Source organism: Ovis canadensis, chromosome 2 (genome assembly GCF_042477335.2).
Source record: "Ovis canadensis isolate MfBH-ARS-UI-01 breed Bighorn chromosome 2, ARS-UI_OviCan_v2, whole genome shotgun sequence".
NCBI classification, from domain to species: domain Eukaryota; kingdom Metazoa; phylum Chordata; class Mammalia; order Artiodactyla; family Bovidae; genus Ovis; species Ovis canadensis.
The window spans coordinates 215,412,498-215,426,054 of NC_091246.1; the positions used below are offsets into that span (position 1 = coordinate 215,412,498).

The 13,557-nt window shown below is 44.3% G+C and overlaps 1 protein-coding gene across 4 annotated transcripts in view; it reads right to left on the reverse strand.

Moving 5' to 3' along the window:
- PLEKHM3 (pleckstrin homology domain containing M3) overlaps positions 1–13,557 on the reverse strand; it is a 208,537-nt gene that overhangs the window by 149,935 nt on the left and 45,045 nt on the right. For all 4 annotated transcript variants that reach the window (XM_069578165.1, XM_069578166.1, XM_069578162.1 and 1 more), the window contains one exon: positions 8,072–9,007. In XM_069578165.1, the coding sequence (XP_069434266.1) occupies positions 8,072–9,007 (936 nt within the window). The remainder of the gene's footprint in view (positions 1–8,071; positions 9,008–13,557) is intronic.

Genomic DNA, 13,557 nt, shown 5'->3' on the forward strand with positions numbered 1-13,557 from the left:
TTAGTCAATAATCCTTGGGTAAAGCTGACAGTCATTCACCATTCACAAAACAACATTATTAAAATCTCTGATAACCCAAGTTTCTCCGTCTTGAGGGTTTTTTACCAAATGCTTTTCTGAACACTAAGCATGGATCTGACCTAACTGTCTCGTAATCCCTCACTTTCCTTTGTGCATCCTCCACCAGACTATAATGTCCTGGGGGTCTAGACCACATGTATGCTCCTCTTGTATCTCCTATCGCACCTACTACATAATGGAGCACATAATAGAAATTCAGGTTTTATCTTTGATAGATGGTAGTAAAAGCTGAGATGATGATCCCCTGAGATTAATTCTCCAGGAAGCAGAAGGACAAAGTTTAAAACGGAGGAGTGAGGAGAGACACTCCTTTAGGACTTTAGCTTTCAAGTTCTCTACAACAGGGTTCTCGGACATGAACACAGCCACAGACGTACGGGCCTCCAAACCACTGGCTTGACCCCCTAGTCTCCCAGTCCCATCCAGCCCCCCATACACTTCAGGAGGGGCAGGAGTTCTAGGTGTTCTGAAGAGCACAGCATACATCATACTCCTACTCCTACATCCCAAGGTACCTGGAAGAGCACATGCGTGGCATACGTGAAAGTGTTAGTCGCTCAGTCGTGTCTGACTCTTTGGGACCCCATGGACTGTAGCACGCCAGGCTCCTCTGTCCATGGGATTTCTTAGTCAAGAAAACTGGAGTGGGTAACCATTTCCTTCTCCAGGGGATCCTGCTGATCCAGGGATCGAACCCAAGTCTCCTATACTGCAGGCAGATTCTTTACTGTCTGAGCCACCAGAAAAGCCCCTACATACAAGAGGGGTTTAATAAATGCAAGTTGACGTAAATCCTCCACTGAAACTCCACTTACGGATTTTACTATCAGAACGCCTCCATGGTGCTAATCAAGGTTGGGCAAATAAAACTTAGCCCTCCAGCACACACACAAAACGAACTAGAGATTTCTTCTCTGAGAGACAGCCATCAAATACACTCAAAAACAAAATAACTCAGACAATACAAAATGCAACCCCATGGACTATACAATCCATGGAATTCTCTAGGCCAGAATACTGGAGTGTGTAGCTTTTCCCTTCTCCAGGGGATCTTCCCAACCCAGGGATCGAACCCAGGTCTCCCGCATTGCAGGTGGATTCTTTACCATCTGACCCACAGGGAAGCCCAATACAAAGTGAGACGGTAATAATGGACTCAATAGTTCTCATTACTCCAAGCTATTTATGTTTTGAGGGGCACAGCAGAGTCTTCCTTAATTGTTTCTCTCTCTTCCAATTGGCTACCTGCCTATTCTTTAAGTCAAATAAATCTTCACTGTATTACCATTCCTAATAAGTGTGAGACAAATTTGAAAACAGTAGTAAAGAGAGGAATTGGAGCTATCAAGGAAAGTCAATTTCTTTTTTTGTCTCTCATTTCCTTAGGAGGTCTGGCACTTTGGCTACTAGAGATCCCCTAATTTTTCCCATGAGAATCAAAACAGATTTTTGGCCATACTGGAATTTGTTTTTTCAAGAATGTAAGTAGTAAGTTGTATAACTTTCCTACTTGGCACTTAAAAATGTACAGGACTTATTTTACCTAGACTCATGCATAATCAGCTTCCAAATTCAATTTCTCTTTTTCTTAAGAACTGCCATTCTGCATGATTTACTCTGAGGCCAATAAGTAACTAACTGTGCCCAAGTCAGAAATACTGCTTACTTCCAGACTGGCAGCTATTTAATGAATAATTAACCACTCCATACTTTCTATCAGGGATGCTTGTATTACCAGGGTAAAGGTATCTTTTATGTCCAAACGATGCCATAAAACAGGCCTTTGCCAGAAAGACGCCCTCATTTATCACACGAAATGCCATGGGGTATTAACAAGGTCGATACTGTTTGTTTAATATATTTTGCTTTCATAGGGGCTTGAAATGATTTGTTTTTGCAGCTGTAACAGAGTTAAATTTGGGATTTAGCTTCAGCTTAGCTAGCTGAGCATATATAACTAGGGGCTATTAATTATCTGCCTAGAGGCCTCTGGTCATCTTCCCACCATTTACAGCAATCTTGGGGTGCTGAATTACACCACAAGCAGCCATGTTCTATCCTAAAATAATCAATCCTCGCGTCTCAGGAACTGAGAGGATATTTAAATAATTCAAAATTTTATTTCTTATTCTATAACGCCGCCCCCACCGACACACATAAACGTGCACAGATTCTTAAAGTTGAAAGATTAGCTTCAGACATCCGTTCCCACGCACGAGAAACTAAAAAAATAACAAACAACAAAAAAAAAACCCACTTCTCTGAGCTTAAAGCACCAATAATCAGCCCTCTTCCCCTTTTCTGTCTTCTCACACTGCTGTTCTGCCTTAAATGGACCAAAGGGAGAGGAGGAAGTTTGCTCGAAGATAAACTTGTCAAAAGCCTGTACTACAATTCTAATTCCTCACTACCTGTTTGTGAATGTCAGCTGGGAGCAACTGCTCTAAAGCTTTGGGGTAAGGGGAGTGGAAAGCAAAGGGGAGAGAAGGGGAAAGAAGGGGTGGGGCAAAGAGAAACTGGAGTGCAATTCAAACAAAAATGAAATCACACACACACACATACACACACACACTCAGACACACAAAAAGAGGGGAAAAAAGGCTCCCCCCACCTCAGGTCCTAACAACAGACTTCTTTATCAGAGGTTCATTGTCAATCAATTAGCCAAGGCAGCAGGGGTCTGTGAGGTGGGGGCACCGGGGGGAAACAATGGGCGGCCCTGTTGTATTACTGTTTAATCACTTTTGCTAAATAAATAGAGCAGCCCCGAGGTGCTGTCATGTCAAGGGAATTTATAACAAAAAAAAAAACACTTCATTTTTCATTGGTCATTCCTTTTTTTCCCTTCAGGACAAGAGAGGGTTATTACTGTAGCCTTAAGTTCCATCTTTGTGTTTCTTGCCTTTGATTTCCACTCGGACCCTGCCACTTTCTGGCACTAATTTGTCAGGCTGAACAAAGAGAGGATTTGTACCTCCTGTAAGGTCTCAATTAGGAATGGCTTCTGCTGTATTATGTGCCATTCAGAGAGGACACAATGCCGGTAATTACAGGAATTTGCACTAAATGGCTGAAGAATTCACAGCAAAACTCCCCCCCCCACCACCACCCCTTGGGCTTACCCCTCCCAAGGTCTAGGGGGGTAGAGAAAAGGAAAGCAAAAAGCTCTTAATGCCAGAGAGATGTAATCACCAACAGCAGTCCTAAGAGGTTAGACAGCAACCCAAGGAGTAAAGCCATAAAAACTGACAGTGCGAAATGGTGGGGGGGTCTCCTCAGATCACTGTTTCTCTTGCTGTTTCTTCTGTTAACATTTTCAATTTCGGTTCACAATCGAGAACACTGCCCCACAGTGGGCCATCCGATTGCAAACTGAACTGAACTGAAGACGCTTCGAGACGTGAGCGTTGCCATCTCTTGCCACATCTATAAACAAGGCTCTGGGCTCTTTTATCATAACACTCAACTGCTATGTTTCTTGATTGTTGGGAAATTACAGGAAAAATATCTGTATATATTACTGCCAGGAAACCAAGTATCTGTTGAGGGGAAATAGGTATGTACACGTTTTCTAATTCCTGAAGAAAACTGTGCTACTGCTTTAGAATCAAATTTATACAGCATTTTGTGAATGACCTCATTTAGAACCACTTACCGGTACATACCCATAAATATTTTAATAAGCCGCACAGTCATTTGTTTTAGCATTAATATTTTAACACTAAAGATGCCCTACTGCCAAACATAATTTTGAATCCCAACCAGTGACTTCATTAAAGAAGCATTCCTTACTTTCTGCTAAAGTGCTTCTGTAAAGTTGTACTAAAGCACTAGCAAATTAATTGTTCCTAAATACCACTTTCCTCATGTGCTCCTTTGCCCAGGAACCTTCTGGGACTTCAGGGTCAAACATGAAGTTCAACCTTATCAAACTGCCCTTTTTTGTTGGTCAGAAAAGACACAATGTTTGCAGTTTCATAGACTTCCACTTGGCACCACTCTGACAGCTCCCAAATCTGACCTGTGGGCCTCGCTTCCCCAGTTTACCATTTGGCATTGGTGATGAATCCGGTTAACGTTGGTTTCCCTAGGAGACTGCAAGTTCCCTGAGGGCAGGGACCACTGACTCCTCCAGGTACATCTGAGGTTCAGGCATGTGGTCAGAAACTGGGCACACAATAAATGGCGGAATGAATGGAAGAATTTAATTTTCAAAGGCACGTTCTCAGAAAGAAGGAAGAGCATGTGTAAGGGCCTTGGATCCATGAATGAGCAAGAATAGGTTACAGACTAGCAGGAAGACCACTGTAGCTGGGTTTCCTAGCATCCATGGAGCTGGAGAGGGAGCCATGTAACAAACCACACATAATCAAACATAACTATAAAAAGTTCAAGCACACGTTAAGAAATAAACAGTTATGTGCAAGCATGTATTTTCAAAACCGTAACCTCAGGCATTTGGGGATGGTCAGGGTCCATTTTCTCTGCTGGGGCTCTCTAAGTTTCTAAAAAGGATATAGAAAATTCTTCACCTACAGAAAGTATTCAGTGAAATGAGGCCAACTGCACTATTTTGTAGATTTAAAAGCCAACATCTGTGGCTCCCCCGAATAGCAACCAAATGACATCATGATGAAGACCTGCTCAGTGCAATCTTTCACTGTTAATTCATTAGGAATATTTAAAGGAGGAGGGACCAAGTGGACATAAGTCCTTGTAGTCTAAAGAAGCTCACTTAAACAGTGAAATACTGTGAATTAGCTTCTCCCCAAAATGATAAAGAAAGCCAAGATTCAACTAAAAACAGTTTATTGGACTTTTTGACAGCTTGGAAGGTAAACATGCCTTGCAACCAGCTCTCTCACTGAACGCATGTTTTTATGAAGATGAAAAGCTAGGGGACACAAGGACTAAACGCACAAACAGCTGGTTTAGATTAACTGTGTTTGTGAGAAACATAGATCAATTTTTCAAGTTCCATCTGCTCTAATAATCTTTGATATAAGGAACAGCCTCCTAAGTAACTTAAAACAACATTCAGAGGTTTGCTTACTAAGTTTGGGCCTTTTTCTTTTGAGACTCTGCCCTCTACAGGAGATGGAGTATGCCTATCTGAGATAGGAAACCAGTATTCTGGGCACAGGTATTTAGGAAAATGGAAAGCCACGCATAACCCACGTGTACCACAGAGCAACTGAGCATAGCTGTTTCTGATGGAAGAGGGGACGTGAAATGAAATTAAACATTTTACTTGAGAATTCAGCCACACTGCACAAATTAGGACTGACTTCTTCCCACACCAAATGAGAAAGCTACTTGTGCCCCATTAGTACACCAAACCAAAAGCAAGAAGGTAAAAGTCGAGCAGAGCAAAGGACTCTCAGACTACCTTACCCTGTCTCCGGGGTACCTATTACCACCATCCACAGCCTATTCTCCAGACGGCCAATCAGTGGGCTCCCGATTCACACAGCAAAGGGTGGCATCCTAAAACACGGACCCTAAAGCAGGTGCTCTGGGGCTTTCCAGGTGGCGCTAGTGGTAAAGAACCTGCCTGCCAAGGCAGGACACATAAGAGACTCGGGCTTGATCCCTGAGTTGGGAAGATCCCCTGAAGGAGGGCACAGCAACCCACCCCAGTATTCTTGCCTGGAGAATCCCATGGACAGAGAAGCCTGGCTACAATCCATACGGTCGCAAAGAATCAGACATGACTAAAGCAACCTAGCAGGCACACACAAAGAAGCTGCTCCAGGTCCTATCCCAGCCCATCACGTGATCCTTTCCGTACTCTTTTTCACTTAGCTTCCTTCTCCCTGTCCCTTCCACTCACCTTTCTATGCCTTTTTCCTGTTCTCCTTTCTCCAACTGCCAGATGTGGTATACCTGCTGAACGGTACCCTCTGCCTGTATTTCTCCTTCCTCTAGGTATCAGAGATGCTGCTCAGGTAGCACAAGGTGTATGCAGGGCACACTCCATCAGGAAGCAAACTCAGGACAGGAAGGTGAAGTAGAAGGCCACAAAGGGATCATTTTGTGTAACACCTGAGGCTTTTCTTCCCTCTTTTACTAGGAAGTTCCCGATCCATACTCCGGTCTCCACCTTGAAAATGAAGCTGAGCTGTTCTCCCCGATTCCAATAACACAGCAGATTTGTTGCCCTCCTCAGCAGTCTAAAGCCACAGGAGTGTGCCCCAATTCCAGCGCATCCATAGAGCAAGCACTCATAAATTATTATTGACTGGCTGAACTCTGAAATACAATATATGCACTAGTATATGAAGACACTGCAATGTCAATAGTTTCTAAAAACCATGCTAAAACCAGCATCTCCTTATTTCAAAAACCTTTTCCAAATGTAGCTGGCTGACTTAGTACAAGGTCACACAAGCTTGCAGACGTGTGCACCTCGCCTAGTGTGGCTTCTTTACCGGCTCGGAGTTGCGGGTCTCTCTCAGCCCACCCTGCAAGTGTCTGCTCCCAAGCTCCTAAGGCCCTCCAGACAAAGCACAGATGATTCACTTAATCCCTGCTTTGAGTAAATTATTTTTCAACAGAAGAGGCAACCATCATAACTAAGCTAAGTTCAAAGGTTCACTGTGCCACCACTATTTGGCTTTTCTGAATGCAGGAAGGGGCATGAAACTGAAAATCTGTTCTTGACTGGTGGTAGGTTTCTTGTTCATTTTTAAACAATGTACTTAAACCTGATACACCTGAATCGAAATTTTCCAAATCAGGCTTCCAGTTAAAGCTACCTCCATGGTAAATTTCTTGTGACAAATTGCATGGTGTTTAGTCAAAGGGAAAGGCTTGCCAGGTGGCACAGCTGGTAAAGAACCCACGTGCAAATGCAGGAAACACAAGAGACATGGGTTTGATCCCTGGGTTGGTAAGATCCCCTGGAGTAGGAAACGGCAACCCACTCCAGTATTCTTGCCTAGAAAATCCCATGGACAGAGGAGCTTGGCAGGCTATGGTCCACGGAGTCACAAAGAGTCGGACATGTCTGAGCACACAAGCATGTACAGTGAAAGGGAAATAATTTGATTTTGCTCATAGGAGATATACAGACTTGGTTTAGTGAGGGATGTGTGCTTTCTGGTTTACTGTTTGCGGGAAGGTGAGAGGAATGGTGAGTAGGGGAGAGAAGCAATAATAGGGTTTTAAGGACTTCCAGATGACTGGGCCTTGGCCTCCACCTTGGGTCTCACCCTCCACAGCAGTTCTGGCAGCCCCAGGAGTCCCGAGGATGAGGGTCCAGCCCATCGTGACTCAGAGGTCACCTGCTGCTTCATCATCACCCTGCACTTGGCCACCTCCAGGTTCTCTGTCAAAGCTGACTTTCTGGAGTCTTCCTTAACAGAATCTGACAAGGTCATGATCAATGACAGTTACTGACTATGGATGCTTTCCTTACCTAAGGAATGCCAGCAGTCAGCTCTGGGCATAGATGTCTCTTAGGAGACAGTCTGTGACATCTACATTCCCAGTGACCTTGATTTAAGAAGGCAGAGGAAATGGAATCACAGCAGACTCAGGAAGTCTACATTCTAGCCTGCTTATGCTGCAGCCGAGTCATTTTGATTCAGTGGGTAGATCACAGCTGCTTCTACTTACTTCATCAGCATGGCATGAAGATGGATAGATGGTTTAATATAGCAAACTCCTTAAAGGAGGGGATTCCCTGGTGGCTCAGATGGTAAAGAATCTGCCTGCAACATGGGAGAGCCGGGTTCGATCCCTGGTTGGGAAGATTCCCTGGAGAACGGAATGGCTACTCATTCCAGTATTCTAGCCTGAGAAATCCTATGGACAGAGGAGCCTGGTGGGCTACAGTCCATGGGATCACAAAGAGTTGGACACGACTAAGTGAGATTCAAGAGGTATCAGGAACTGGCTTCTCAAAGGGATTTTTCAAGTGAATTGCATTTGCGGGATTTAGGATTTTGTTCTTGAATGAGTTTTAGGCTGAAATGTTGTTTCATACCTGCACATTTGAAACTCTGAGCAGTGAGCCCTCGTTCCAGAGACAAAGTCGTCAGGATACTAAGGAAGCTAGTGGTCACTGACTGGCGTTTGCTCTTCCTGAGTTCGTGCCCACCCATCTGATCCCTAGGTTTGGTCCTCAGCGTGACCTGCAGGTTCTGTTCTGAACTCCTTGCCGCGTTGGCAGCTGTTTTCAGTGCCTCCATCCACTCCTGAGCCCTCTGCCGCGTCTCAGCACGGAGGCGGAGGACGTCTTGGGGGAAAATGACTTGAAAGCAAGAATCACAGTCGTCCAGGTGGTCCAGTTGGACGGCCAGACACACGTCCACGTTGTAGCTCAGCAGGGGGTCCTCGTCCAGCTTGCCCGGCGGAAAGGCCATCAGGCAGGTCCTGCTCAGCACAAATGTAAATGCTTTCCAGTTGTTCTGCATGGTCAGCCTGTACAGCGTCCCAGATTTGAGAATGTTTTGATACTGTTTGGGGCTATCCAGCACAGGGGATGGCATGAGCAGCTCACGGGATTTCTTCTGTAAACAATGATTCTGTGGACAGTCAATGTGATGGCCAAGCCCTGGGGAGTCGGCCAGCTCTCCCGGCCGGCCCATGTAGGCTGGTGCAGCAGCGTGCACGCCTTCCCAGAGCTTCTGCCCCCAGTCCAAAGCCTCCCACGGCGACTCTGCCTTTAGCTGCAGTTGAGTGTTGTCATACAGGACGGTGTCCACCAGCCTGGCCTCAAGGTTTCCCAGAACGGATATGCTCTGGAAGTGGGACAGCTGGTACGTGGCATAGAGGTTCTGATTCCCACTGCTGTCGAGGCTGTAGAAGTATAAGCTGTAGGGGGAGAGCTCGGCGTAACAGCTTTGCCAGTAACTGTCATGGTCCTTCCGAATCTCCAGGTAACCCTTCTTCAGGATGTTCGGGAATGCTGGCTTGTGTTCTAGAAAGCAAGGAAAAGAAAAAAAGAAGTAACATATTAATCCATGAACATGAATGAACTGAGTGAGATGACAAGGCGGGTGCCAGAAAACAAACAGATCAGCCTAACCTGCTGGCTCAAACCAAACACAATATTAAACAGAGGTAGTAAAAATTCCAAGAGAGTGTCTAATCAACAAGATGTAATTGAGGGAAACCCTCATATCTGAAGAACTTACCTAGGGTGGAATCCTGACTGCAAAAGTTAACTACTGGGCGGCTGGGGGTCCGCTGTCAATCAGACAGGCAGAAGCCTGTTCAGAAAACAGAAACACTGGAATGACTGGGATTATGCTCTGCGGGCCCATGAAACAACCGCTTTTTGCCAGAATTTCTTGTTTTCTAGGTAACGTTCTTTTGTTCTTGGTTAGTCACTCAGTCATGTCTGACTCTTTTCGACCTCTATGGACTGTAGCCCACCAGGCTCTCTCCTCTGTCCATGGGATTTCTACAGCAAGAATACTGGAGTGGGTTGCCATTTCCTTCTCCACAGGATCTTCCCGACCCAGGGATTGAACCCGTGTCTCCTGCATTGGCAGGCAGATACTTTACCACTGTGCCACCAGGGAAGCCCAGTGTTCTACAAAGCACCAAATATGAGAAAGAATGCTCCTCCTGCCACTTGACCTAACTCCCTGACAATACTCATCTTTCTTTAGGTTGGCAGAGACAGGAAGGGCCAGTGCAAAGAACAGAGCATGATGCGTGCTGCTCACAAACTCCTGATTCTCAGACACTCCCATCAGTCTTCAAGGCCAGGCCAGGGGCCTTCTGGCTCATAACCAGTTCTCCAGACATGACTCAACTAGCTTACTTCTTAGGTGTCTGCTTGGATAGCTGTTTTCTCCCCTCTCTGAACCTGCTTACGCTATTCGCTTCGCTTGCAATGCCCCTTTTGCCACTTCCACCGGCTACCATACACTTACCCATCACTCAAGGATCCTCTCTTCTAGAAGGAGTCTGCCCTGACTCCCCCAACCCCACCCCCTAGTCTGCCTACACACACCCCTGGGTCAGAATCAGGGATCCTTACTATATATTCTCTTCTAATGGGCTCTTCTCAGGCTGTATTATAATAATTTATTTAAATATCTGAACAAACAAAATAAATGTTGATGCTTTTAAAGAAGCGTGTCTTCCCTACTGGACTATCAGCTCCACAGAGGACAGGGGCGAGGTCTGTCCTGTCATCCTTATGTCACGGGGCACAGCGCAATGTCTAGTACATAGTGGGTACTTAGTAAAAGTCAGAATAGAAATAAAGCTTCTAGAACACAAAGCTTCTAGCATAATGCCCAGCATATAGTAGGTCTAACTCCCTTCCCTTCTCTTCCCCACAAGTTCAACTGGTCATGCCATCTTTAATTAATGATTAGCTGCCACAGATACAGAGGTCATACTTTAATAAAAGGGGACTGTCACTTGGGAGGTGTCCTGATACTTTCATTGGGCGTGAAAATGAGGTAGCTCTCCTCCCTAGCCAAGTTTTTCATTTCTGAGATGTTTCTCAACCTTTTTGCTGACACATCGGAGACAGTCATAAACTGAGTCACTCCCTAAAGAAGACAAATCACATTCCCAAAGGGGTAGGATTTCTGATCTTGGATGGAGGAGAAAAAAAGAGTAACACAGATCTAGATCTTAAAATAGCAAACCAAAAGAGAAAAGGAGAGAAATGCGGCGGAGAAAAGCTAATTTCACCTACTTTACATCTCCAGTCCTGACATTCATTAGTATTTCTGTGCTAATTCAAAAGCCATTAATTTCTTGCAACCCGCACTAATCCCTTTGTAGAGAGAGATAATGGAAGACTATTCTCAGGTTATCTTTCTTTTCCGATGATGCAAGAAGAGAGGCAGTGCTGTTAGACACACTGCTGTGGCCTCCTCCCTCTCATTTCCATCAGGCGCCGATGACAGGTCAACCTTTCCCATAACAAGACCCATAACCACGCTTCCATCCCCATCCCTTCTGAGGCCCAACAGCTCAGCTACACATTCCTGAGCAAAAGAAAAGCCATCTCTCTTGCTTTTAGCTAGGAAATTTCCTCTCCTTTTCTCTCCTCCCAAGAGCTTTTTACAACAGCTACCACAAATTAGAAATTCTAACTTTAACTGGACCTAAACCAGAAGCACACCTCGCTCCTTTCTGATTGTATAAGCGTGCTCAGTCATTCAGTCGTGTCTGACTCTTTGCAACCTCATGAACTGTAGCCCTCCAGGCTCCTCTGTCCATGGGATTCTCCAGGCAAGAACACAGGAGCAGGTTGCCATTTTCTCCTCCAGGGGATTTTCCTGACCCAGGGATTGAACCCACGTCTCTTACACTGGCAGGCGGGTTCTTTACCACTGAGCCACCTAGGAAGCCTTTATAAGCTAGGAGAACAGATGCCAGATTGGGTGGACTGAATGGAAGTCTAGTAGGGAGTCTCAAAAGTTCCCCTACCTTCTTGCTGCAGAATAAGGTAAAGAATGCATAGTGTTTCAATATTTCCTTCCTACCTCAGCTCAGCCCTCTCTAAATAGGTATGTTTAACTGAGAAAGAGAAGAGGGGGGTTAATCATAGGATATGACCCATCCTTATAGACTGCAGTTTGTAGTGTAATTTCTTGAAAAAGAAGAGAACAGATGTGATTAAAAAAAAAAAACTATTCTCAGAGTGTATTCCTTTCTGGAGGGCCTGTTTATATCAAACCTTATTGGTATGTTGTGTGCAAAGTATGAATTATCGTTGACTGTAGAGGGCTGGAGAACTACCATTTCTCTTTAATCCCTTGCTGTTACTTTCTGCTGAATCTAAAGTTTATCTTGAATATTTCTGCTATTGACAAATCAGAAGTTATACACTTAATCTCAGCTTCCATTAATTTACCATAGGTCAATTTTTACTTCCCCAGACCATATCATTCATCACCTACATTTTTCTAAAGTATCCCATTTCACAAATGAACACTATTATCTCTGTCTTAACTAATATCATAAATGATTCAGGTAGAACCTCTGACAAAGATTATCACCATTTCCCCAATGAAAACAGAAAGGCAATCAAAATGAATCACTGTATCTATAAATTTCATACTGAAACTACAAGAGACTAGTTCTCTCGTGAAAAAGAGCAAGAAACAAGACAAAAACATAAACAAAAAGAACCTGAGAATTCTGTTTCCCCACTGCTTTCCACTGTGGCCAGTTATGAAGACGTGGCTCAGTTCCTCCTCAACAAAGATCCCTTTTCGCTCCCCTTGTCCCATACGACTCAGAGCAGTAGCTTAAGGATAAAAATTGCCACTGACTAAAGAGGAAAAGGGGATTTCCTTATGCACCTGATTCACTTCTGTACTGCCAAACCACCAAAGAGTTCCTCTTTTGCCATTATTTCCTCTCTCTGTTCTCAAAAAAAAAAAAAGTTTCCATTCTCATAGCCACCATCTTAATCAAGATTTTAAATGGGCTCCCATTGTGAGTCCTCCTCCCCACCCGCCATGTCCCACTCAGTTACCAGGGAAACCTTTCTGGGCGGCTTATAACCCTTCTCATGCCTCCTCATCAGCCTAAAACCCTGCATAAGTTTCCTAGTCCTACATGATAAAGTTCAAACTCCTTAGGTTGACCATAACACATTTTCCTATGGACCCAACCCTCAGTCTAAAAAAATCACCAAGCTTCCACACTATTGGTAGGAATGCAAACTGGTACAGCCACTATGGAGAACAGTGTGGAGATTCCTTAAAAAACTGGAAATAGAACTGCCATACGACCCAGCAATCCCACAGCTGGGCATACACACCGAGCACACCAGAATTGAAAGAGACACGTGTACCCCAGTGTTCATTACAGCGCTGTTTACAATAGCCAGGACATGGAAGCAACCTAGGTGTCCATCAGCAGATGAATGGATAATAAAGTTGTGGTACATATACAAAATGGAATATTATTCAGCCATTAAAAAGAATGCATTTGAATCAGTTTTAACGAGGTAGATGAAACTGGAGCCTATTACACAGAGTGAAGTAAGTCAGAAAGAAAAACACCAATACAGTATATTAAAGCGTATATATGGAATTTAGAACGATGGTAATGACTACCCTATATGCAAGACAGCAAAAGAGACACAGATATGAAGAACAGACTTTTGGACTCTGTGGGAGAAGGTGAGGGTGGGATGATTTGAGAGATTAGCACTGAAATATGTATATTACCATATGTGAAATAGAGTCCAAGTTCAATGCATGAAACAGGGCACTCAAAGCTGGTGCACTGGGACAACCTAGAAGGGTGGGATGGGGAAGGAGGTGGGAGGAGGGTTCTGGATGGGGACACATGTACACCCATGCCTGACTCATTTCGACGTATAGCAAAAACCACCACAATACTATAAAGTAATTAGCTTCCAATTAAAATTAATTCATTTTTAAAAATCACCAAGTTTCTGCTACTGTCTCCTCTCCAACTCATGCTTTGTGTGTGTGTGTTTGCTGGAATATTTTTGAAAGCAAATTGCAGACATTTCAT